Source organism: Archocentrus centrarchus, chromosome 4 (assembly GCF_007364275.1).
Source record: "Archocentrus centrarchus isolate MPI-CPG fArcCen1 chromosome 4, fArcCen1, whole genome shotgun sequence".
Lineage (NCBI taxonomy): Eukaryota > Metazoa > Chordata > Actinopteri > Cichliformes > Cichlidae > Archocentrus > Archocentrus centrarchus.
In genome coordinates, this window is record NC_044349.1 from 18748861 (window position 1) to 18774022 (window position 25162).

The following is a 25162-nucleotide window of genomic DNA, read 5'->3' on the forward strand; positions in this document are numbered from 1 at the left end:
GAAAACAGTTGATTGATTTAAAATGTCTGAAGTTCTATAGAGAAAAAAATATTCTGGTAATTGGGACACTGGAAATTTGAGAAAGGCAACAGCCAGGTCAATGCAACTTTTCACATCTGTGATGTTTTTTTTTTTATTCATATATTTACTTTGTCTAATCAGCATGATCAGGGCATGGTAACATTAAGACCAATGACAGTCAGCTTGTAGTTAATGATACATTTGTTTGGCAACGTCAGCAAAAAAATCAGCTTAAAAAGGACACCTCTGGCTTCAGATCCTCACATTCACCACCAGCCATGAGGGTGCTTGTGCTAGCTCTTGCTGTGGCCCTCGTAGGTGAGTATGCATTTTTCAAAACTAAATGTTCTTAAATTTTATTTAATATTAAATTAATTTTCTGAAAAAAAATCAGCTTTTTTAAATAGATGAATTATACATTTTTTAATCGATTATAAGGGCAAAAATAGGAACAAAATTTTCATTGCACTGCTAGCAGTACAATGCCGGCAAAACATAAAATGCCAGTTTTGCCTAATGTCTTTCCAGCTAAGCACATTCTGGCAAAATAACAAACTTGATACCATTTTACTATTCATTTAGAAATTCCTTTACCTATTTTTGTCATCTGTAACCATCAAATTAACATTTTATTCCTGTTTTACAGTGGGGGACCAGTACAACTTAGGTATGTTGTTATCCTGTTAATTATCAGTTAATGAAGAATGTTTCTGCCTCGCCTTTGAAATTCAAATGGATTCACTTTGTTTCCTTCTCTTTGATTACAGCCCCAGGATTTGCCTCTGACAAGACCTACGTGTACAACTATGAAGCAGTTCTTATGGGCGGCCTGCCTGAAGAGGGCCTGGCTCGAGCTGGGGTTAAAATCCGGAGCAAAGTTTTGATCAGTGCAACAAGTGCCAGCAACTACATTGTGAAGGTAAAGCCCACTAGGCAGGATTAAAAACGTAACAAGCATTTGTTTGAACCAAACATCCGTGAGTTGTTTCTCTCACTGTTTTTGTAGCTTGCAGACCCTGAAATATTGGAGTACAGTGGCATCTGGCCCAAAGATCCTTTCAATCCAGCCTCCGAGCTCACCAGAGCCCTGGCTGCTCAGCTCTCAACACCCATCAAGTTTGAGTATGCAAATGGCGTCGTCAGTAGAGTGTCTGCACCGGCTGGGGTCTCTACACCTGTGCTGAATATCTACAGGGGAATCCTCAACATCCTGCAGTTGAATGTAAAGAAAACGCAGAATGTGTATGAGCTGCAAGAGGTACAAAAACTCACCCACTCATCACATTTTACTTACAAAATGTTTAAAAACTGACTGAAAATAATAACACTGTATTTTGTGATCTAGTCTGGAGTTCATGGTGTGTGCAAGACCCAGTATGTCATCAGGGAGGATGCAAAGGCTGAACGCATTCATTTGACCAAATCCAAGGAGCTGAACCACTGCCAGGAGAGAATCGTGAAGGACATAGGCTTGGAATTCCTGGAAAAATGCCACGATTGTAAAGCTGTAAGGGCAACTTCCAGGTGTTTTTATGATTTCACGTACAGAACTTTCTTATAAGCTGGCAGTTTGAAGAGTGAATGGGTTTCATAATTGCAGAGAGGAAAGACCCTGGAGGGAACAGCTTCCTATAACTACATCATGAAGCCAACACCCAGTGGTTCTCTGATCATGGAGGCAGCTGCTACAGAGGTCATCCAGTTCTCACCTTTCAACATCTTAAATGGCGCTGCTCAGATGCAGTCTAGGTATGCAATTTAAACTAAAGTAATAAGCTTAATTACAGTCATGGAACCACTGTAACCACATTAATTGAATATTAATGTATTCTCACAGACAAAACCTGACCTTCTTGAACATGGAGAATAGCCCTGTTGCTCATGCCAGAAATGATTATGTTCAACGCGGATCCTTGCAGTACGAGTATGGCAGAGAGGTTCTCCAGACACCCATTCATCTTCTGAGGGTCACCAATGCTGAGGAGCAGGTACTTCATGCTTGTCGTCAGGCTTTGCTGAATTCATCCTGTATCCACAAGCCTTTTCATCTGTAATGTTTTGTCTCCTCACAGATTGTTAGCACTGTGAATCACCTGGTAGCCTCTAACATGGACAAGGTTCACGAAGATGCCCCTCTGAAGTTTGTTGAGCTTATCCAGCTGCTGCGTGTGGCCAGATCTGAGACTATTGAGTCTCTCTGGAGTCAGTTCAAATCTAGACCTGATCACAGGTAAGTGCAGCTTTCGTTTAGCAAAGGCCCGTGAGACAAATGTGCCGTGGATGATGAGATTGCATTCCTTTTTCCCAGGCGCCGGTTACTGGATGCTATCCCCCATATTCACTCTCAAACTGCTCTTAAGTTTGTCATTGAGAGGGTCCTTGCTGGTGAGCTGACTGATGTTGAAACTAGTGTGTCTCTTGTGAAATGTATATACAGTGTGACACCTGACCAGAAAGCCATCGAACTTGTTACGGTAAGTCCATTTTTAAAGCTTTCTTATATATTCATAGTGATGTGGAATCTTTTATGTGTAATCAGATCTATATGGTATTTTCACCACTTTTCAGACCCTGGCTGGGAACCAGAAAGTCAAACGTTCTCCCATTCTGCGGAATGCTGTCATGCTTGGCTGGGGCACTCTAATTTCCAGACACTGTGAAGTACAGCCATCTTGCTCACCTGATCTTGTGACAGTATGTATCATTTGAACATGTTTTATATTGTTAAAGTTCAGTTTTGACATCAGTGGCATTAACATTTTTACATTCCCCACACAGCCTATTCATAGACAACTTGCTGAGGCTGTTGAAGCTGGTGATGTTAATCAGCTCGCTATGGCTCTCAGATGCCTGGGTAACGCCGGACATCCTGCTAGCCTCAAGACAATCATGAAGCTCCTGCCTGGCTTTGGCAGTGCTGCTGCCAGAGTGCCGCTCAGAATTCAAGTTGATGCTGTTCTAGCCCTGAGGAGAATTGCAAAGAGGGAACCCAAGATGGTGAGACCTCATTCTCTGATTCCTGCCATCAATATCATCACAACATTGTGTGTGGTATTCAGCTGGATCTATACTATTTGGTCTTTCTAATTAGATCCAGGAAATAGCTGCTCAGCTGTTCATGGACAAGCATCTCCACGCGGAGCTCCGTATGGTTGCTGCCATGGTGCTCTTTGAGACTAAGCTGCCCATGGGTCTGGCAGCCAATATCGCCACTGCCTTGATCAAAGAAAACAACCTGCAGGTTGTTAGCTTTGTTTACTCTTACATGAAGGCTATGACCAAGACCACCTCTCCTGACCAAGCTTCTGTGTAAGAACCTAAATCTTCTAATCTTCTAAGTTTCATTATATATACATGTTAATCTATGAATCTCGACTATCTTCATATTCTCCTTTCAGTGCTGCAGCATGTAACGTTGCCATGAGGTTCCTCAACCCCAAAATAGGCAGACTGGGCTTCCGCTACAGCCGAGTCCACCGTGTTGATGCCTATAACAGTAAGAAGATACCATCCATCTGGGGGGCTGGAGCCCATCCCAGCTGTACCAGATAAATAATTTGCCATTGCAGACTTTAGGTTCATGCATATGGTGTGATGACTTTTGTCCATTTGTCACGTAGATCCCTGGATGCTGGGTGCTGCCGCCAGTGCCATCTACATTAACGATGCTGCAACTGTATTACCAAGAATGATTATGGCCAAAGCCCGTACTTACATGGCCGGAGTTTATGTTGATGTGCTTGAGGTAAGATGGGTACATCTTACATAAGTAACTAAAATTGGGAGCAAGTGCTACTTTCAAAACATATGTAAACCATTCCTATTTCAGTATTTGTAATAATTTTATAATGCACTTTCTCAGGTTGGAGTGAGAACTGAGGGACTCCAGGAGGCTCTTTTGAAAAGACAACATGAAAGTTCTGAGAATGCAGATAGGATCACCAGGATTAAACAGGCCATGAGGGCTGTAAGTTGAAGTCACTCATACCAAAGGGAAAACAGTATTTTGGCAAGAGTAAAATTATGTTTCTGAGGCATCTTAGCTAAAGTTATTGTTTTTAACTTGCAAATGTCTTCCTGTGACAGCTTTCTCAGTGGAGGGCAAATCCTTCAAGCGAGCCCCTGGCCTCTATGCATGTGAAACTGTTTGGACAAGACGTTGTATTTGCCAGCTTCGACAAATCCATGGTTGAGCAGCTTATTCAGGTATGGTATCTCCCATAGCTTCACATAGCTGTTTAGCAACATTACTTTATTTGAACTGAAAACTAATAAGAAACTTTGTCTTTACAGTTTGCAAGCGGACCTTTAAGAAATAGACTCAGAGATATTTTGAATTCTGAGCAGTCTGGTTTTAAAGCGCATTTTGTTAACTCAATGCTGCTCGGTGAGTTCCGTCGCATCCTTCCCACCAGTGTTGGTTTGCCTATGGAGATCAGCCACATTGCTTCTGCTGTGACTGCCGCATCTGTTGAAAGTAAGTTTCTTTTGTACAGTTTATGTGTGGTGGTTTGGTTTTTGTTTTATGTTTTTTGGGGTTTTTTTGGTGGTGGTGGTGGTGGTGGTGGGGTAATAATAATAAATAATACTTTTTTTTTTTTTAGTCCAAGCCACTGTGTCACCACCTCTGCCCGTCAACTACCGTGTTTCCCAACTTCTGGAGTCCGACATCCAACTGAGGGCTACAGTTGCTCCAAGGTACATGACAACTTGACAAGCTTCTTCTCAGCAACAGACTCAGAAGTCACTCTTAACACATAAATGTTTTCTATCTTTTGCAGTGCTGCCGCTCAATCCTATGCAGTTATGGGCGTGAATTCTCCTTTAATCCAGGCTGCAGTGATGACAAAAGCCAAAGCTTACACAGCCATTCCTGCACAAATGAAAGCAAGAATTGACATCGTTAAGGGCAGCTTCAAGCTTGAGCTCCACTCTCTCCAGAGCATTAATACAATTGCATCTGCAAAGTATGTGTATTTGTTGTCACTAAGTCACATGCATTTCAGCATTTTTTGGTCTGTTTTTGGCAGCTTTTCCTGTGCTTCTTTTTCTCTCCAACAGCGCTGAGACGGTTGCTATTGCAAGAAATGTAGAAAACCTCCCAGGTGAAAGAAGCACACCATTGATCCCATCTAAGGCTGCATCACAACTGTCAGGGGCCTCTCTTAACTCAAAGATCTCCAGGATGGCATCCTCTATGACTGGTGGCGTGGTGAGTTTGATTCGCTAGCCTCCTTTTCAACACAAACATCTATGTCAGTTTGAAATAAATGTGGCGATCTCTGCTTTGGTTTTACAGTCTGCGTCATCTGAAATCCTTCCTGCTGACCTGCCAAGGAAAATTGGGAGGAAAATGAAACTCCCTAAAACAAACAGGAGGAAAATCTGTGCTTCAAGTAGAACCTTTGGATTCAAGGCCTACATTGAGACCAAATCTCAGAGCGCCGCCTTCATCAGAGACTGCCCTCTCTACTCCATCATTGGAAAGCATGCTGCTTCTGTTAGGATTGCTCCAGGCAAGTGAAATTGGTGAACTTGAAGTTATAGCCTGTGTAATTTGCAAAAAAGTCATATTTTGTTTTGTTTTATTTATTTTTTTATATTACATTTTGTTTATATATCAGTTTCTGGACCAGGCGTTGAGAAGATTGAAGTTGAGATTAAAATTGGAGAGAAAGCAGCAGAAAATATGATTGAAGCAATTGATATGAGTAAAGAGGTGGAAGCTCTTCAGGATAAGAATGTCCTCTTGAAAATCAAGAAAATACTGGAGCCTGGTCTCAAGAACACCACATCATCTTCCTCCAGTTCCAGCAGATCTTCTTCATCTAAGTCTAGCTCCAGCAGCTCTTCTTCATCCAGCTCTAGCTCCAGAAAATCTTCTTCATCCAGGTCCCGCTCCAGCAAATCTTCTTCATCTAGCTCCCCCTCCAGCAGCTCTCAGTCATCCAGCTCTCATTCCCACAAATCTCGCACCAGAAAGTCCCGCTCTAGCAGCTCTCACTCAAGCCATTCTCACTCAAGCCGCTCTCCTTCAAGCTCCTCCTCATCTTCATCATCTAGTTCTTCATCCAGGTCTTCATCCAGGTCTTCTTCCAGGTCTTCTTCCAGGTCCCCGTCTGGCTCCAGACATAAGACAGCTGATATTGTTACCCCTGCTGTCAAGATATCAAGGAGAGTGAGCAGTTCCTCCAGCTCACGTTCTAACAGCTCCTCCAGCAATGAGTCATACTTGCTCAGTTCATCTAGAAGAAGCAGCAGCAGCAGTAGTAGCAGCAGTAGTAGCAGCAGCAGCAGCAGCAGCAGCAGCAGCAGGAGCAGCAGCAGCAGCAGGAGCAGCAGCAGCAGCAGCAGAAGAAGAAGTAGAAAAAGCAGCAGCAGCAGTGGCAGCAGCAGCAGCAGGAGCAGCAGGAGGTCATCAAGTGCAAGGTCCTCTAGGAACAATGCTCAGTCTAAGGTGCATCACCTTCTCTTCTTCTTATCTTGTAAAAATCTGTAGACTTTCAGAGAATGTGCAGTACTTATTTTAGATGTTTTTTGTTTGTTTGCTTATTTTTTTAATTACAGCAACTGCTTGCTGTGAGATTTAAAAAGAGCCACATCCACAAGGTAATTATTGAGTATCATGACAAAGCCATATCATGTATTGTTTGAGCTGGCTGAATGTTTGTGATTTTTTTTGTTCGCAGCATGCTATCTCCACACAGCGTGGTAGCAGTCACAGCAGTGCCCGCAGCTTTGAATTTATTTACAATAAGGTGATTGGTCAAGTCAAGACATTTACAATGTTATTCATCAAACTGAAAAATAAGATCTCAATTCTAATTCTCTATGGATCTCTGGTTTGCACTTTCAGGCCGAGAACCTTGCTAAGACACTCACGCCTGCCATGTCCATTGCTATCCGTGCTGTGAGAGCTGACCAAAAAGTCCAGGGATACCAGTTAGCAGCTTACTTTGACCAAGAGACTAGTAGAGTACAGCTGATTTTGGCCAGAGTGGCTGAGAACAACAATTGGAGAATCTGTGTTGATGCTGTGAAGCTGAGCCCCCACAAAGTGATGGTAAAAAAAGAAAAGAAACAAATTAATTAAAAAATAAAATAAAACTTATGACTAAGTAATCAACTGAAAATAAGTGTAATGTTTAGGATTTGATTGAAATTTATTCCAGGTCAAGATTGCCTGGGGTATTGGCTGCAAGCAATACTCCACCACGATCGCAGCTGAAACTGGTCTTTTGGGTCATGAGCCTGCAGCTCGTCTGAAGATGACTTGGGACAAACTGCCAGGGAGCATGAAGCGCTACACAAAGAAGTAAAGATGCAAACTAATGCACTTTTTAATTCAGCACTTTAATCAAAAACCCTACTCAGACATCTTGAAGATTGAAGTGCTTAGGAATTATTTTCTTTTGACATCCTCTTTCCAAAAACCTGTGATTTGTACTGAAAACTGTTGAAAGCTTTTTTAAAAACCACATTAACCTTCATGTGTCTGTCTAGGGCCTTGAAATACCTTGCCCCTCTCAGTCAGGAATATGGAGTGAGCCACATAAAAGTCAAGAATCCTAAAAATCAGATAACACTGACTGTAGCTGCTGCTTCTGAGACAAGCCTGAATGTTGTGCTAAACACACCAAAGGTACAGTTTTGTTGCCCAGTCTTAATTACACACTGAAAATGTTTGCACTACATTTTGTCACTCAGGTTGTATAACTGCTTTCTAACTGTTCAATATTACAGATGACCATTTACAAGCGTGGGGTGAGTCTCCCTGTTGCGCTGCCTATTGGAAACACTGCTGCCGAGGTGGCAGTGATCCGGGACAACTGGGCTGGCAGGCTCTCCTACTTGGTTACCAAAGCTAACGCAGGTGAAAATAACTTAATACAGAAAACATGTTTCATTTTTTTCTGGTTGAGCTTTAAGAGGCTAATATATGATCTCCTTTTTGTCCCACTCTAGTTGAATGCTCCATAATCAATGACACACTGATCACATTCAACAACAAGAAAGCTACAAATGAGATACCACACTCTTGCTACCAGGTCGTGACTCAGGATTGCACACCAGAACTCAAATTCCTAGTTCTGCTGAAGAGGGACCAAATACAGAACCAGAACCAGATTATTATAAAAATTTCAGACATGTAAGAGCAGCCATAATTTATGTGGAAAAGAAATGTCAACCTGTAAGTTCAGAAAATGCTTATATCCTATGTATTTGAACTGCTTATCAACAGTGATGTGGATATGCATTGGAAGAACAGGGAAATCACGGTGACCGTTAATAGAGCTCAAGTCAACCTGCCATACGTGCACCCATCAGGTTTTTTGTTTTTTTTTAATTTAATGAAGCAAAATTGAACTGTGAGATTATTTCATCTGAAAGCTCTTTTATATATTTGTATTTATTTAGGTTCAATACAGGTGAGGCAGTCAGGTCAAGGCATCGCCCTCTATGCACCCAGCCATGGTCTTCAGGAGGTCTTCTTTGGTCATAATGAATTGAGGGTAATACAATAAATGCTGATGATAATAATAATAATAATAATAATAATAATAATAATAATAATAATAATATATTCATTGTTTTCTAGGCCTTGTGATTTCCTGTGACATTAATCTACATACTAGTAATTAACTCATTTTATTTCAGATTAAAGTTGCAGACTGGATGAAAGGAAAGACTTGTGGAGTCTGTGGAAAGGGTGACGGAGAAACCAGACAGGAGTACCGCACACCCAGTGAACAGCTGACTAAGGATGCAATCAGCTTTGCTCACTCCTGGGTTCTGTCTTCAGATACCTGCCGTGATCCCTCTGGTAATACTTGCAGTACCTGTTTGATCTTTCCCTATTAGAATATCACCACCACTTGCAAAATGCCACACCACACACAAAAACAGCCAGAAAACAATGAAAATTTTGCACCTAACAATACGTTGATAGATTGCTTACCTTCAGTTTCAACACTTTTCCAGAATGTTCCGTAAGACACGAATCTGTGAAGCTGGAGAAGCAGATCATTTTCCAGGGTGTGGAGTCCAAATGCTTCTCTGTTGAACCCGTGCTGCAGTGCCTGCCCGGCTGCATCCCAGTGAGAACCACCACTGTCAACATTGGTTATCACTGCCTGCCAAGTGGTGAGTCGCAAGAAAGCCCAGCTGCTTCAGAAAACTTTGTCTCTCTCTTGATGTCGTGCACAATGTCCAATCACTTTACATTTTTTCACTGTTGCAGGCACAAGCGTGAATCGCTCTGCTATGAGCAGCTTCTACGAGAAGAGCATCGACCTGAGGGATACCGCAGAAGCCCACCTGGCCTGTCGCTGCACTCCTCAGTGTTCTTAATCTCATTGCCTTCAGTCATATGACATTTTGTTTTCTGTTTTAGGCAGGTGTTGTTAATTACTGTGGCATAACTTGTAAACTTAAATAAATCCAAGAAGCATGTGAAGCATGAAGTTGTTGTGCTCATCTTCCTTTATACTTCCTTACACTTATTCTTTATTCTTATATATACATATACAAATACATACATTTCTCCCCAAAATTAGCTACAGAAACCAAAACATTAAACTCAACCTATTGAAAATGGTTGAAGGTAGAAAAAAAATATAGCTAAATAAAATAAAATACGACAGGATAAACAAATCCCAATAAGGTGCAGTCTGCTCAAAAGACCCATCAAAAATAAAGTAAAATAAAGGGGCTCAATGAGTAAAATACAAAATGAAATGCAATAAAATGTCATGTAAAAAGCTGGTGATAATACAGTAAGGAGCCCAAAAGGTTAAAATCTAAATAAAATGCAATAAAGGTAAAAATAACTAAAAATGATCTAGGGAAACCTCGGGAAATATAATCTGCTCATTATGCAAATCTGTCTAAACAGTGCCTCTTTTTTCATGATCACTTTGAAAGAAAACACCACACTGAAATGACATTTGTAAAACAATCTTAAATAATTTAGGTTGCCATGATACAAGTCAAAGAAAACCTTGACATATCACAGAGCTACACATCAGCCCATGTAGAAAAAACAAAATTGCCTTTTGAGTGTTTAAGTAATTTTTTTTAACTACATACCCATGAATATGTTTTAGTTTTCAAACACTGGGTGATGGGTTACAATAAAGTTGCTTTTTATAGTAAAATTAAACCCAACCACAATGGCTTTTTAAAAATGAATTGCTATTAACATTAAGTGGTACAATCTGACTTTGTAGACTTTCCAGTGAACTGGCAGGTTAAAAAAACACCCAGATGGGTTAGACATTTGCATTCACACATACACCTCTTTTGGGTAATATTTAAAAAATGCTTCGGGGCTGCAGTGCATCTGTCAAATCAGCTTATTTTAAGTTAATCAGCAATCAGTTTATGTCAGGGGTTAAAGTGGGCCAGCGCTTTTGGTTAATGATTAATCAAATCTGACTGGCAGTTTAACATAAAACACTGATTGTTTTTATGAGCTGCAGTCTGGTGGTCCTTTTAAAGAAAGTTAACTCACCACATGATCCCTGCACACATCCTTTCCCCTCTCTTCCCTGTTACTTTCTATATAGTGCTACAGTGAGTACACAGATAAACAGAGCAACGTTTTTTGAGGTGGATGGAAGGTCATTTCAATTGAGTGAGTAGGTAAATGGATGACTTTATATATGTGTATGTGTGTATATATATATATATATATATATATATATATATATATATATATATATATATATATATATATATATATATATATATATATATACTTAGAAGCTTTGTAATTAATGAATCAAAATTAATCGCATTTGAATATTTAACATGATAAATATTAATTTAAGTTTGGTTGATGAATGAATCAATATACATAAGCTTAAACTTCAAAATTTTGTTTATTTTCCCACCAGTCTACTACACAGACCAACTAAGGGTGGAAGTGCTCCTGTGATAAGCAAACTCCTGAAATTAAAGTTAAGCATCATAACTGGATATTTTTATTCTACATTAATGTCTCACTTAATATAGTTGGAAATTAATCATTAACTCAGCTGTATTCCTTGATGTTGAAATGTGTTATGCTTGTTTTAACAGCTTATTTTCAATAAAAGAATTAAAATTAAACCACAAAAAGGAGCAAAAGTTCGTTCTCCGTTTAACCAGCTGCTTTTACACAGCTGTGGTTCGTGCTCACTTTGCCTGCCCCCACCTGAGCTACGCAGAGGTGGGGGCAGGCGATGCTGATATGAAGGCTAGCCACTCACTTCCGGCCTTTGCGGTCTTCGTGGGCTGCGAAGGACGTGTGCCGGTGTTGTGCCAAAAAGTGGTCGTCTGCCAAAAAGTGATTGTCCATATTTAAACTATTGTAAATGACTGTTGTAATATGTCAAACATATCTCTCGTGAATGATATCAAGTCATTTTGAGTAAGAAACAACATTTATGTCACAAGGTAGACGCTGCAATCAGTTTTTAGCAGCGACTTTTATATATTCTTTATTTATCAGGGTAAAAACTGCGATTGGCCAGATTTTTAAAGAGATATGTGGCCAAGAGGGCAGCAGAAATCAGAACAAATATGACATTACACTCTATAAAGATATTTTAAGTGACCAAAGAGGACTGGATTTATTATAATGTACATGCAATAATGCAGAGTCATAAACATACTTGAATAACAGGTAATTTCTTCATTTTATATCTAAGCCCTTCATAAATCCTATTGACTACACTCTATTCACCAATATGAGCAAATACATTACACATAAAAGCACATAGAAACATCAAAAATCACTTTCTGGCAGACGATCACTTTTTGGCACAACACCGGGTCCTTCGAAAAATGCGGCCCCTGAATTTGGACATTGTGCGTCGATATAATCTGTATGCCTGGAATTTGTGCACTGAGAAACGTTCCACGGTGCAAAGTGCGATTAAAATGCGTTAAAATTTTTAATTCGTTATTTTCCCTGTAATTAATTAATTGAAATTAACGCGTTAAAGTCCCACCACTAATATATTTATGTCAGTGGGACATTTTGTGACTCCTATCTTAACTGTACCCTGCTGACTAATAAGCAAAAAAGTTGTTTCAGGTGTTTTCTGTGCCTCTGTTCTAACTGTACTGTCTACCCATGTTGGTAACATACCCTTAGCTCACCAGTCAGTTAACAGCCTAGTTAAAAAAATTCGCGTTTGAATCATGTTCCTAAATAACCGTCATCATTTTTGCATTAGCTAGCTACATTGTAAACATAACTTGTTACTTATTAGGATGCTACTTTTTTCTGTAATTAATTGTAACCACAGTTTTCTGAACTAAAGGACTATGCTAGTCACATTCTAATGTGATACACATTATTATGACTGTGGTATCATTGGTCACCGCTAGATTAGGTCCTGGCTAGCAACAGAGAGATTATAAGAGAGAGAGAGCTTATACTCAATCCTGAATTGAAATTGAAATTCTGAGAATTTTATTTATTGTAGAAAGTAGTTGCCCCCCCCCCTGCTGCTCTGCTACACCTGAACTTATTGTTTTCCCACCTGACAAAACCCACTTTAACCCCTGGTTTAAGTCAAACAGCGCTATTAAGGTGTTGAGAGCTATTAAGGTAAAAAAAAAATCATTCTTCATTTGTCATGTTCTTCCCTGTCATGGTTTTAGGGATTACACAGGCATTGCTTTCATTACTGAGCTTCAGTGATCACCTGCTTTTGCCACTTTTGGCAGCTGACTCATGTCTGGCTTTAGTAGCAAATATAATCACACCTGTCAGCTTTAGCCTTTGAAGCTTACTAATTTGCATACTGTATCTCATGTCCTTGAGCCCAGTAAAAACAGGACTGTAAGTTACTGCAAGGTCTGCATTGTAATGATTTCAGCAATTTATCCATCTGCACAGCTTGCTCCCTATTGCTCACATTCCAATAAAGAAGCTCCTTTGACACACTAACAGTGGGTGTAGTCAAAGCTGAAGTATTTCTACTGTAGATGACATTATTCAGATGTTCAATTGGCAAAGTTGCTTAATCATGACCTGAGCAGACATCTCTGTTTAAGAAAAGCAGAATTACCAGCTGACAAAAAAAAAATCGATATTATCCAAATAACTGCACATTTGTTTTGAATTTGCACCACAAAAAATATAATCCCAGCAGATCAGCAGTTCCTGCAATATCAGCTGCAATACCAGCCCGTCTGGCACCAAAAAACATGCAATGTTCAAAGTCATTTAAATCATCTTTCTTCCCCATGCTGATGCTCAGTTCAAACTTCAGTGGGTCATTTCTACTATGCCTACATGCATAAATACATAGGGTCATTGCCATGTGATTGGCTGATTACGTATTTACATTAATGAGCTGTTGAAGAGGCATACCTAATGAAGTGGCCAGAAAGTGTAAACATAAGAATGGGAGAAAGACGAGGTTAGCAATGGACCAAGTCTACTTTTTGCTGATTAAAACTAAGCAAAAATACAGTAAGACTAATTATATTTATTATCCTGATTAATTCATTTTTTAAAAAATGTATATAAAAATTAGGATAGCCTTTATGAATTGAATTAATTTTGTCGTAAGTTACATAAAATGCATTTTACAAAACAAATGTGATTCAGAAAGTAGGATAACAAGTCGAACAAGTCTGAGACTCAGAAATGTGCCTACCAAGGTTAAAAATGTTATACTGTGATTCAGTATTACTATACTGTAACTTTTATAGGAAGGCAGAATACAATTTGTTGAGACTATAGCTGAGACACCAACCCCTTCACCCCAACGAGCTATGTTAACCATTCTGATCATTTGTTTTGCAAATCATGTGATTAATTTTTGTGTTTGGTGTCTTATTTGTTCGTGACAGCTACTTAGGCAGCCATCAAACACATTGTATTTTTTGACAGAGAAACAGACGGAGTCAATCTAACAAACAGAAATGTAAGCAAAAATAAACACTTTCTGTCAATACATGATAACAGATTAAAGCACAGCAGGCAGATCTGCTAAAATGTCACAGTCTTCATGGTCTGACCACAACAAATAAAATGAGCAAACAGCAATAGTCATGGTGCCCTTTTGTCTGAACCTTGAAACCAGATTTGAACAAAATGAGATGCCAGAGACATTAGCACATTCAAAAAATAAATCAGTGGCACTGTTATGAATATGAAAAGAGAAAAAAAAAAAAAAATCTAAGAAAGTACTGAACATGTACGTAAACAATTTTAAAAAATCAGTCAAACCTTATTTTTCATTAAGTTACTGCTGCTATTATTATTTTATATATATAAGGTTGTTGTAAAAACTTTAATATAACAAAACATAGTGACACATGATGCCAGGGCTTGGCTTGCCATGTTCAAAGAGAACAAGGTCAGGTGACCCTAACTTTTCATCCACTGATACGTGCCCGTCTACATCAAACCCAAATTCTTTTGAATCTCAAGGTTTAATATGTTATCTATCTAAACGAGTACAATGATCAAATGTACCGGGTTTTTAATCATACCTTTGTGGGATTTGTCAACATAAATCTCCCCTTAAAAGGCCGCCTGTCTCTGCAGACCAGCACGACCCTGTCAGCAATGAGAGTGGTTGTGCTCGCCCTGACTCTGGCCTTTGTGGGTGAGTGTGATCCTGTTTTTGTAAAAATGAGTTTTTGATAATTATTTTTAAAACATAATGCAGACTTCATATTTGGAAGTTTAGAGATTATGCATTAAATGGTAATGCCACTACCTTAATCCTGATATGTGTGAAGAGAAATTACAGTTACGTGATTATCATAACTTGGTGTTTGCCTTTCTGTTTTTGTTCTATTTGCACTTAATTAATACAATAAAACAGTAATATATAAGACAAGAAAAGAGAAAAAAACATTCATTTTAATATTTTCAGCAGAAATGTCTGCTTTATCTCATAAAATATTAGAAAAATCTAATTTGAAAATGATTTTAATAATCTGTTTGTTCTATATTTGATACTTTATGAGAATTTTAATATAGACATAATCAGCAGGTCAACTTTTCAGAGAGGCTGCTGTATTAATATTATGCTTTATCATACATAATGTAATATAATGTTACACTGTAACAGCTTAGCTCTTTGGAGGAAAATGGCAGCTCAAGATGAATGCAATCTTCAGATTATACAAATCAATATAAAACGTAGCAGCATCAGTTTATCCACTACTGTATACTCCACATACAAAGAAACACTATTAGAGCTTTTTCTATAGCGTGACAAAGACTTTGAAACAAATTAAATGAATTTCCAGTGAAACTTTGCATATCCATTAAGTTTAGTGGCACATCTTTGCTATTTGATTATCTGAATTAGAATTAGAAGCCTCTATTGTATAAAGTGTATAATGAAATTGCAGAGCAGCTACACGTTCACATGCAAAATAACATACTACATGTAAAAACAACTACATTTAAAAATTATTTACAAGCCTATTCATTTTACATTTCCCCCTAATCTTTGTGCTTTGAGTCTGTGTCAGTATTTGTAGCATGTCTAAATTTGTAGCTGATTTACATTAGAGCTTTGCACATGTGTGGATTTCAGCCCTTTACATTTATGGTGCATTGCTTTGGTTTTTATTTTTTTCTTTATTTTAATTTATATAAATCCTAAAATATGTTTAAAAAATGTTCCAGTAGTAATTTCTCATTAATTTCCTTATAGCTGGTGATCTTCAACATGAAGGTAAGCTTAATACAGTTTTTACTGTGAAACATAAACTTTGGTTTAGAATTCGCAGTTCATACAATTTCAGCAATTACTCATATATATAAGGGGATGAGCAGAATACTTTTAACAGAATGAAGCTGTACTTTCAGATCCTATTTGTGAAGCTGGTAAAACTTATGTGTACAAGTATGAGGCACTGCTCCTGGGCGGCCTGCTAGAGAAAGGTTCAGCAAGAGCTGGACTAAATATCAGGAGCAAAGTTATCATCAATGCTATAGACCAAAACACATACTTCATCAAGGTAAAGATAAAAATCCTATACAAAATGAAGTCATTTTATTTTTGTCGTGTGCACTAAATGAATTAAATCTTATCCTTATATGAAAGCTCGAGGAACCTGAGCTCCAAGAGTGCAGTGGAATTTGGCCTCAGGATCCTTGCATCCCAGCAACTGAGCTGACTTCAGCTCTGCGAGCTGAGCTCACGACTCCCATCAAGTTCGAATATGTCAGGGGTATTGTTGGAAAAATCTTTGCCCCCGAAACAGTCTCAACAACAGTGCTCAACATATACAGAGGTATCCTGAATGCCTTTCAGCTCAACATCAAAAAGACACTAAACATCTATGAGTTGCAGGAGGTTGGTCAAAGCTCTTGGGGTCATTTTTTTGTAAATCTACGGCAGGAAATTAAATCTCTTTACTAAATGTGTGTACGCTGCCCACTAGGCTGGAACTCAGGGTGTGTGCAAGACACTTTATTCTATCACTGAAGACACAGAGGCTCAACGCGTCTATCTGAGAAAGACCAGGGACATGAACCACTGCCAAGAAAGAATAACTAAAGACGTGGGGTTAGCATACACAGAGAAATGTGAAAAGTGCCAGCAGGTGGGTTTGAACACATTTGTGTTATGGGAACATCTGTGAAAGTACATGAAAAAGCAAATGTTTTGCCTTTACAGGACACTAGAAACCTGAGAAGAGTTTCATCATATAATTACATCATGAAGCCACTTGATAATGGCATCCAGATCAACGAGGTAGTAGTCCATGAGCTGATCCAGTTCTCACCTTTCAGCGAGATGCATGGAGCTGCTGATATGGAGACCAAGTATGTCAATAAAACATGCAAGTGTAAAAAAAAAAAAAAAAAGACTCCATAGAGCATCAAATTAATATTTTTTTCCCACTTTCAAGGCAATCCTTAGTGCTCCTTGAGGTTCGAAAAACCCCTTTTGCACCCACTACACCACCATCCAAGGCTCGGTATTCACACCGTGGAAATCTCACGTATGAATTCTCCGCTGAGCTTCTTCAGCTGCCCATTCAGCTCCTCAATATCAACAATGTAGAGTCTCAGGTATTGTTTTAATTAAAAGATTGTGATAAAGTCATGAACCTGAGTCTCTGCCATATTCAGTCATATCCCATTCAATCTTGTGTTATAAGCTTGAGGAGACTCTGAATCAGCTGGCCAAACAGGCTGTTGAAAGAGCTCACGAGGATGCCCCTCTGAAATATTTGAAATTCATCCAACTCCTTCGCGCAGCCTCCAGTGGAACTCTGGAGAACCTCTGGAGCAAACACTCGGCGACTTCAGCCCACAGGTGAACTTAGTGTTTGAATGTTTAAATATCGTGTAAAACATATTTGTACAGTTTTGCATGCTTCCTCTTTGCTATTTATACAGAAAATGGATCCTGGAGGCCATCCCTGCTATTGGAACGCCTTATGCTTTGAGATTTATCAAGGAGAAATATCTGGCTGAAAGAATAACTGTGTTTGAAGCTGTTCAGGCTTTGATTACTTCTTTTCACATGGTGACAGCAAACACTGAGACCTTTGAGGTGGCTGAGGTGGGTAAATCTCAACACAAGTTATTTTGTCCATAGTAAGAAAAGCAGTTTTGCAATAACTCTGTTATTTGGAATGTTGCAGAGCCTAATGAAGGAAAGCAAAATACTGGGCAACCCAGTCCTGCGAAGGATTGTATTCCTTGGCTATGGTACCATGGTTTACAGACACTGTTATGAGATTGCTTCCTGTTCTGCTGAACTCATAAAGGTGATATAACCTTGACCTTTTTTGTTGCCTCACAGCCATGCGGACCTTCAAGAATGAGAAAAGCAGTGGCTTACTGTCTCATTTCCTCTTGCAGCCCATTCAGGACCTTCTTGCACAGGCTCTGAAAGATGAAAACACAAAGGACATCATCCTGCTTGTGAAGGCTTTGGGAAATGCTGCACATCCTTCTAGCCTAAAGACAATCACAAAAATACTACCCCTACATAGTAAATTAGGTGCATCTCTGCCAGTGAGAGTTCATGCTGAAGCCATGATGGCCCTGAATAACATCGCCAAAAAGGAGCCTAAAATGGTGAATTATCAACAAGAGTATTCCTAACCCTTCTAGTTTTTACACAAAGTTCTATACTGAGTTTGCTTTCTCTCATAAATTAGGTCCAGCATTTAGCTTTTCAGCTCTACGGGGACAAGACTCTTCATCCTGAGATCCGCATGCTTGCGTGCATTGTGCTCTTTGAGACAAGACCTTCAATGAGTTTGATGTCAGCTGTTGTTCATATCGTGAAGAAAGATAGAAATTTACAGGTAGCAAGTTTCACCTATTCCCACCTGAAGTCTCTGACTAGGAGCGTCGTTGATACCTCAGTGTAAGACTGCTTTCTGATCCTTCTATACAATCAGGTAAATTTATATGATTTGATCCATACTGCAGTGAGCGCTTTAATGTTTTCACTGCAGTGCTGCAGCTTGCAAAGTCGCCCTAAGGATGTTGGGCCCAAACCTGGACAAACCGGGTTCACGTTTCAGCAAAGCTATCCATGTTGATGCCTACAACAGTAAGAATCACTATGCCCGGTTTAAGTAACCTGGCCCTTTATTTTTGAGTTAGCACTGACTAACTGCATCTCATCAAACTCTTTGTTAGGTCCCTTTATGCTTGGTGCTGCTGCATCCGCTTACTACATCAATGATGCTGCCACCATTATGCCCAAATCGATTGCAGCTAAAACCAAGGCTTTCTTTGCTGGAGCTGCTGCTGACATTCTTGAGGTAAAGGAAAAGAAAATCAGTCCAGATATTAAATAACTAATCTGAAAGTTATTCATTTAATATAGCTTTTGTTTTCTAGGTTGGAGTAAGAACTGAGGGACTGCAGGAGGCTTTTCTGAAAAACCCTACAGTTTTTGATAGCACTGATAGGATCGCCAGGATGAAGCATGTCATTAGGACTGTAAGCAACACCATAAAATCACAAATATGATAAGGATATCTTATCCACTGTCCACATGACGAAACACATCAACTGAGGTGTATACATACTCTGTCTATAGCTCTCTCAATGGAAGGCTGCAAGCAACAGCAAAATCCAAACTTCCATCTATGTCAAGTTCTTTGGACAAGAAGTTGCCTTTGCTGACTTTGACAAAGAGCGCTTTGATGGCATTTTTGAGGTATGCTTCAAACAAACAACCTATCAGTCCAAAGGTCAGTTTAATTCTGATTTTGCAAGACATAATATCTATGAAATATTCTTCCCCTGCAGGCTATCATTGCCAGAAACAATGTTGACGTGTTTAGCAGAGACATTTTCAAGGCTCTGCTGTCTGGTCCTTCCTTCCACTTTGTTAAGCCTCTGCTGGCTACTGAGGTGCGACGCATCATGCCTACTGTAGCTGGTTTTCCAATGGAGCTTGGTCTGTACACTGCTGCTGTGGCTGTTGTTGCTGGACAAAGTGAGTTGAAGCTAAAAATCAGCTAAAACAGTTGCTAGTCTCGTCTGTTAAAAATACCATGATAATATTGCTTCATAAAGGCCTAATATTTTCATCTACAGCAAGAGAGAGAGAGACAGAGAGAGAGAGAGAGATGCCTTTTTCAGAGAAAATAGATGAATAAAGCAATATCAATAATAATGGGCAGAACAGTAATATTCTAAGAGGTGACCCATGTTTTTTTTATTTCTCTTAGTCAAAGTCACCACAACGCCACCTCTGCCAGAAGGCTTTCATCTCAGACACCTTCTCAAGATGGACATACAGATCAGTACCAAAGTTACACCGAGGTGGGCACAGTGGCTGATGCTACAATACAAAATAAGCACAAAGTGCTTCAACAAATGGCTAATACTTCACAATATAGCCCACGGTGTAATTACCCTAGAATTAAATAGAATTTCCATGTATTTTACCTGAAATTACAATGTAATTATATTTACCTACACATACAGTAGAACAAGGAGTAATAATTCATTCTAAGATCATACAGGCTCAGGTCCTGTAGTGTTTGCTGGAGTTTCTTTTTCTTCCAAGCATTTTTTATGTAATTTAAGCAGACAGTTTAATAGTGGAACACCCATGATTCACACCAACATATTGCATAATAAAAATATAAAAAGGTGAGGTAGCGCCACTTCTTTAATAAAATATGGGCCACACCCCTAAAAGTGCAGCATATTTACAGTGTAAAATGGGGAAATTGTTTGTTTTTCCACGTAAATACCCAGAGATAATTCACTACTTGAAATTGTTTACAGTATAATTTGTATAAACTGTGTCTCCTTTCCTGAAAAAAACCTGAATTTACATACTACTTATAATTACTTATTACACTACTTAAAATTACTTACAGAATAAATATTTCTTCTCTCCTGAAAAAAAACTTGAATTATTACCTTCTTATTCTGAAATATCTACCTAGGTATTTGTAGGCAAATATAATTACATCATAATTTCAGGTGAAATACACAATCCATTCCATTTAAGCAAATGTAACCTAACATATGATCGTCCTCTTCTTTTAGTGTTGCTGTGAACACATTTGCTGTGATTGGGGTAAACACTGCCATACTCCAGGCTGCCCTGGTATCAAGAGCTAAACTCTACTCCACCATGCCGGCCAACACTGAAGCCACATTTAACATCAATGAGGGCTACTTAAATGTCAGCGCTCTTCCTGTTTCAGTGCCTGAAAACATTACAGCCGTGGAGTAAGCCCTGACATTTGTAGCTCAATGCACACTCTTAAACATTACATCTACAATGTGTTTATCTTTACAGTGTAGATGATTATGTCCTTGCTCCTCTGTAACAGTATTGAGACTTTTGCTGTGGTAAGAGATTCTGCTTCTGGAGAAAAAATCACTCCGATCATTCCTGCCATCCCAAAAGAGATTCTTATATCTAACATTACATCTTCTAATTCTGCTAGTGAGGTGAGTTTTAAACAGTGTATTAGATATAAATAATATTCGTAATGTAATTAATACATCTTTTTCCCCACAGTCAAGATCTTCTGAGATCATTTCTCAGCATCAGGAAGTTGGCACGCACAAATCAAAAGTGGTGAAGAGTAAGAAGAAGTACTGTGCTCAGGTTGTTAATGCTGGACTGAAGGCCTGTTTCAAGATTGACACTGCTTACGTGGGGGATGCTGCGGTGTATAAACTAGCTGGAAGGCACTCTGCTGCTTTTTCTGTCAAACCAAGTAAGAACTTAGAAAACAACACTTGTGCGTTTTCTAGAGACACAATGCACAAATCAGCTACTAATGGCATTAACTGATGATGATTTCAGTTGAAGGTGAAGCTGCTGAGAGACTGGAATTAGAGTTTCAACTTGGACGTAAGGCTGAACAGAAGATCATTAAACACATTGATCTTAGAGAAGAAGAAACGCCAGAGGAAACAACAGTGTTAGTGAAACTCCACAAAATCCTAGCCCCTACTCAGAAGAATAGCACCATATCCTCCTCCTCTTCCTCCAGTTCCAGCAGCTCTCGCCTTCATGTCAGATCCTCTTCTTCCAGTTCCAGCTCTTCATCTCATTCCAGAAGCAAGGCCACTGATGCAGCTCCTCAACAAATCCTGCTCCCGAAGAAGCATTACAGAAGCAGCAGCAGCAACAGCAACAGAAGTAGGAGCAGCAGAAGCAGCAGCAGCAAGAGCAGGAGCAGCAGCAGCAGCAGCAGCAGCAGGAGCAGAAGCAGCAGCAGCAGCAGGAGCAGAAGCAGCAGCAGCAGCAGGAGCAGAAGCAGCAGCAACAGGAGCAGAAGCAGCAGCAGCAGCAGTACAAGTAGAAGTAACAGCAGCACAAGTGAAAGAAGAAGCAGCAGCATCAGCAACAAGTTCAGTTTCTCTACATCTGTCAGCACTTCCAAGTCCTCCCTTGCATCGAGCTTTGCATCACTCTTCAGTCTTAGTTCAGGTTCTTCTCACTATAGTATGCGACCCAAAAAGGTACACATCTCCTATCAAGACACAGAGCTGCTACTACTGCTGATGGAATATTTATATTCTATAGTCAACAATTTATTAATATTCTACTTTTTATATATAATTTTTTTTAATAACTTAATTTTGTGAGAGACACCAAATAAAACTTCATAGGGCTGCATATAGGTGACAGCAAAAATGACTCAAAATTATAGCCAGTGTGAGTTCTGACAAAATATTTCTTCATAGGAGTCCAAGGAGAAACACAAGAAAAAACACGAGAAGCCGGTAAGAACCCATCTACATGGTGTTTTGAGCTGTGACAGTACTGTATATTGTACAGTTTGAATAGATGTTAACTTGTGGGCCGGTATGTGGCATTCTTCTAGCATCACACCTCTAAAGCCGCACGGTCGGAGGGTTTCAGAAGCAGAAACAGTGGCTCAAGCTTGGATGCGATCCAACAAAAGGTGAAATTTAGTCAAATCTTTTTTTCACTGATGAATTTTATTGAAGTACTTAGACTGAATAATTGTCCCCACAGAAAAGGTTCCTTGGCAATGAAGGTATTATCTTTGGCATGATCTTCCGTGCTGTTAAAGATGACAAGAAGAAGCAGGGATACCAAGCCACTGCCTACTTGGACAAAACTACCAACAGACTTCAAATAATTCTAGCTGACATTGCTCCTGATAACAACTGGAGGCTCTGTGCTGATGGAGCCGCGTTGAGCATGCACAAAGTCAAAGTAAGACACCATCTGGCTTATTTTCAGACCATAATCTAAACATAGCATGAAAAAACTAATCCTAATCATTTCTATTGTTTCTTACTAGGCTAAAATCAACTGGGGAGCAGAATGCAACCAATATGACACTGCGATTACAACTGAAACTGGTCTTGTCGGCCCAAACCCTGCAGCTCGCCTCAAAGTGGACTGGAATCGGCTACCTTCTGATCTTAAGCACAATGCAAAAATGTATGAAACTTCATAGATGCTGTTTCACATGTCGTACAGATGGACAATGTAAAAATATCTGACATTTATAAATTCTTTTGCAGCATCTATAAGCGCATTTCTGCTTACATGTCTACTGACTTGATTCAAGAAAAGGACAAAAACAGCGACAAGCAGCTCTCATTTACTGTGGTTGCAACATCTGACAGGATCCTCGACCTGATCTGGAAAACACCGAGAGTATGAAAAGTAAAGTTGCTCTTTCAGAGAAGAGTGAGATTTTTCCTTTTCTCACGAGAATTATTCTGTCTACAGAGTACAGTCTCTAAGCGGGCTTTGCGTCTTCCCATCACTTTGCCACTTAATGAGATTAAGCTTCTTACTTCCTTCAGTGACGTCTCTGGAAAAGTCAAGTACTTATTTACTGCAGCTGGTGCAGGTAATGGTTTATGTTACCATTTAAAAAACAGACAGGAGGTGCCTTTTTCCTGTAAACAAAATAATTGTTTTTGGTTTTTTTTTCCTTCTTAGCTGAATGTAGCTTCACCAGCAAAACACTGACAACATTCAACAACAAGAAATTAAAGAGCGAGATGCCCTCCTACTGCTACCAGGTTTTGGCACAGGATGCCACAGATGAGCTGAAATTCATTGTTCTACTAAAGAAGGATCACACTGACCAGAACCAAATCAGTGTGAAAGTTGGTCACATGTAAGATTTCATTAAAAAACAAAAAAAAAACAACCACAACTCTGGTTTTCATTTGCAAAGTTGACAACGCCAAGTCTTTTCATTTCTTCTCATGCAGAGACATTGACCTCTACCTGAAGAACACCAACGTGATTGTGACTGTGAATGGAATAGAAATTCCCACCAGTAACCTGCCATACCATTATCCCAGAGGTTTCTATGCAGTCTTCCTCCTAAACTAAAACCTTTTACTTTAGTAAAACAGCAATATTTAATCTGATGTTGCAAAATACAATCAGATCTATCACATACAATTTTTGTCCCATGTCTTTCTGTTGAAAACAAATAAGAACAATTATGAAACTTTTTGTCTTGCAGCTGAAATCCTGATCAAACAAACTGGTGAAGGCATCTCCGTGTATGCAGCTAGCTATGGTCTTCATGAAGTCTACTTTGACAAGATGTCATGGAGGGTAAAAGCAATACTAATTATAGTTATTTGCTGCATTGGTTATGACATTAAAAGACAAAAAAAAAAGAAAAAAAAAGATTAAGGAAGCCGACAATTTTGGAAAATTTGACCGATATATTTGATGCATTGATGTTAATGTCCCCTGTGATCCTACAACGTAGATTAAAGTTGTGGACTGGATGAGGGGGAAGACTTGTGGTCTCTGTGGAAAGGCTGATGGGGAGACCAGGCAGGAATATCACACACCCACTGGACGGATAGCCTCGACCGCAGTCAGCTTTGCTCATTCCTGGATTCTTCTAGCTGAGAATTGCAGAGACACCACTGGTAAGACACAAAGATGACAGTGAAGTTATGTGTAAGGAAAAAAATGGAATCCAGGAAACTCTTCTAAACATGAAGATACATTAAATCCATCAGAAACCCTTTCACTGTCTTACAGAGTGCCGAATGAGGCATGAATCTGTGCAGCTAGAGAGGCAAGTAAACACGCAAGCTCAGGAGTCCAAGTGCTACTCTGTTGAGCCTGTACTGCGCTGCTTGCCTGGGTGCTTCCCTGTGCACACCACCAACGTCACTGTTGGCTTCCACTGCCTGCCTGCTGGTGAGTCTACAAAAAAAATCAAATGTATAGTTGGTTCCAGATTTTAAAAACGTGACAAAGTATAGGAAAAAAAATCAATTTTGCTCCTTTCACATGTGCAGATTCTATCCCGAGTGGCCCTGATACTATGAGCAACATGTATGTTAAGAGTGTGGACCTGATGGAAACTACAGAGGGTCACCTTGCCTGCAGCTGCACTACTCAGTGTGCTTAACATCACCCTCTGCCAGTCTCACACACTATGTGAATGTTTTGAATGTTCTTTTAAATAAAGATAAACTTACTGAGCTGAAAATTAACTATGGTGGACTGAATGAGACTGTTGACAACATTTATAAGAAATAAAATATGAAGCTGAACGCACCCAGATAAATGATCCTCATGACACACTCACTTGGATCTAAAGTAAACAAAAATCTGCAGTTGACACAGGGCAAATATTTCTCAGATTGCATTATTAAAACAGTGAGGTATTCAGAGGAAATTTTTAAAAA

At 39.3% G+C, this 25162-nt stretch overlaps 2 protein-coding genes across 2 annotated transcripts; both read left to right on the forward strand.

Moving 5' to 3' along the window:
* Positions 1-284: 284 nt before the first annotated feature.
* Positions 285-9478, forward strand: vtg2 (vitellogenin 2). Its single transcript, XM_030728052.1, has 34 exons — positions 285-339; positions 668-688; positions 789-940; positions 1028-1279; positions 1367-1528; positions 1622-1770; positions 1859-2009; positions 2094-2251; positions 2330-2495; positions 2590-2715; positions 2800-3018; positions 3113-3330; positions 3420-3517; positions 3642-3766; positions 3884-3988; positions 4108-4227; positions 4315-4498; positions 4626-4719; positions 4803-4988; positions 5083-5233; positions 5321-5537; positions 5646-6478; positions 6589-6630; positions 6711-6779; positions 6878-7084; positions 7194-7336; positions 7525-7663; positions 7765-7894; positions 7987-8170; positions 8264-8349; positions 8440-8534; positions 8680-8845; positions 9004-9165; positions 9263-9478. Exons 1-34 carry the CDS (start codon positions 300-302, stop codon positions 9370-9372), a joined length of 5460 nt encoding a protein of 1819 aa, XP_030583912.1. The 5' UTR covers positions 285-299; the 3' UTR covers positions 9373-9478.
* A 1071-nt stretch (positions 9479-10549) lies between these two features.
* On the forward strand, positions 10550-24953 carry LOC115779509 (vitellogenin-like). Its single transcript, XM_030728210.1, has 35 exons — positions 10550-10657; positions 14576-14636; positions 15702-15722; positions 15857-16008; positions 16095-16346; positions 16435-16596; positions 16671-16819; positions 16906-17068; positions 17158-17315; positions 17399-17564; positions 17647-17772; positions 17867-18085; positions 18169-18380; positions 18472-18569; positions 18659-18783; positions 18863-18964; positions 19065-19184; positions 19277-19466; positions 19702-19795; positions 20534-20719; positions 20824-20944; positions 21015-21216; positions 21306-21967; positions 22193-22231; positions 22333-22413; positions 22488-22691; positions 22780-22922; positions 23006-23141; positions 23217-23340; positions 23433-23613; positions 23711-23805; positions 23971-24065; positions 24226-24391; positions 24507-24668; positions 24770-24953. Exons 2-35 carry the CDS (start codon positions 14597-14599, stop codon positions 24880-24882), a joined length of 5259 nt encoding a protein of 1752 aa, XP_030584070.1. The 5' UTR covers positions 10550-10657; positions 14576-14596; the 3' UTR covers positions 24883-24953.
* The last annotated feature ends 209 nt before the right edge of the window (positions 24954-25162 follow it).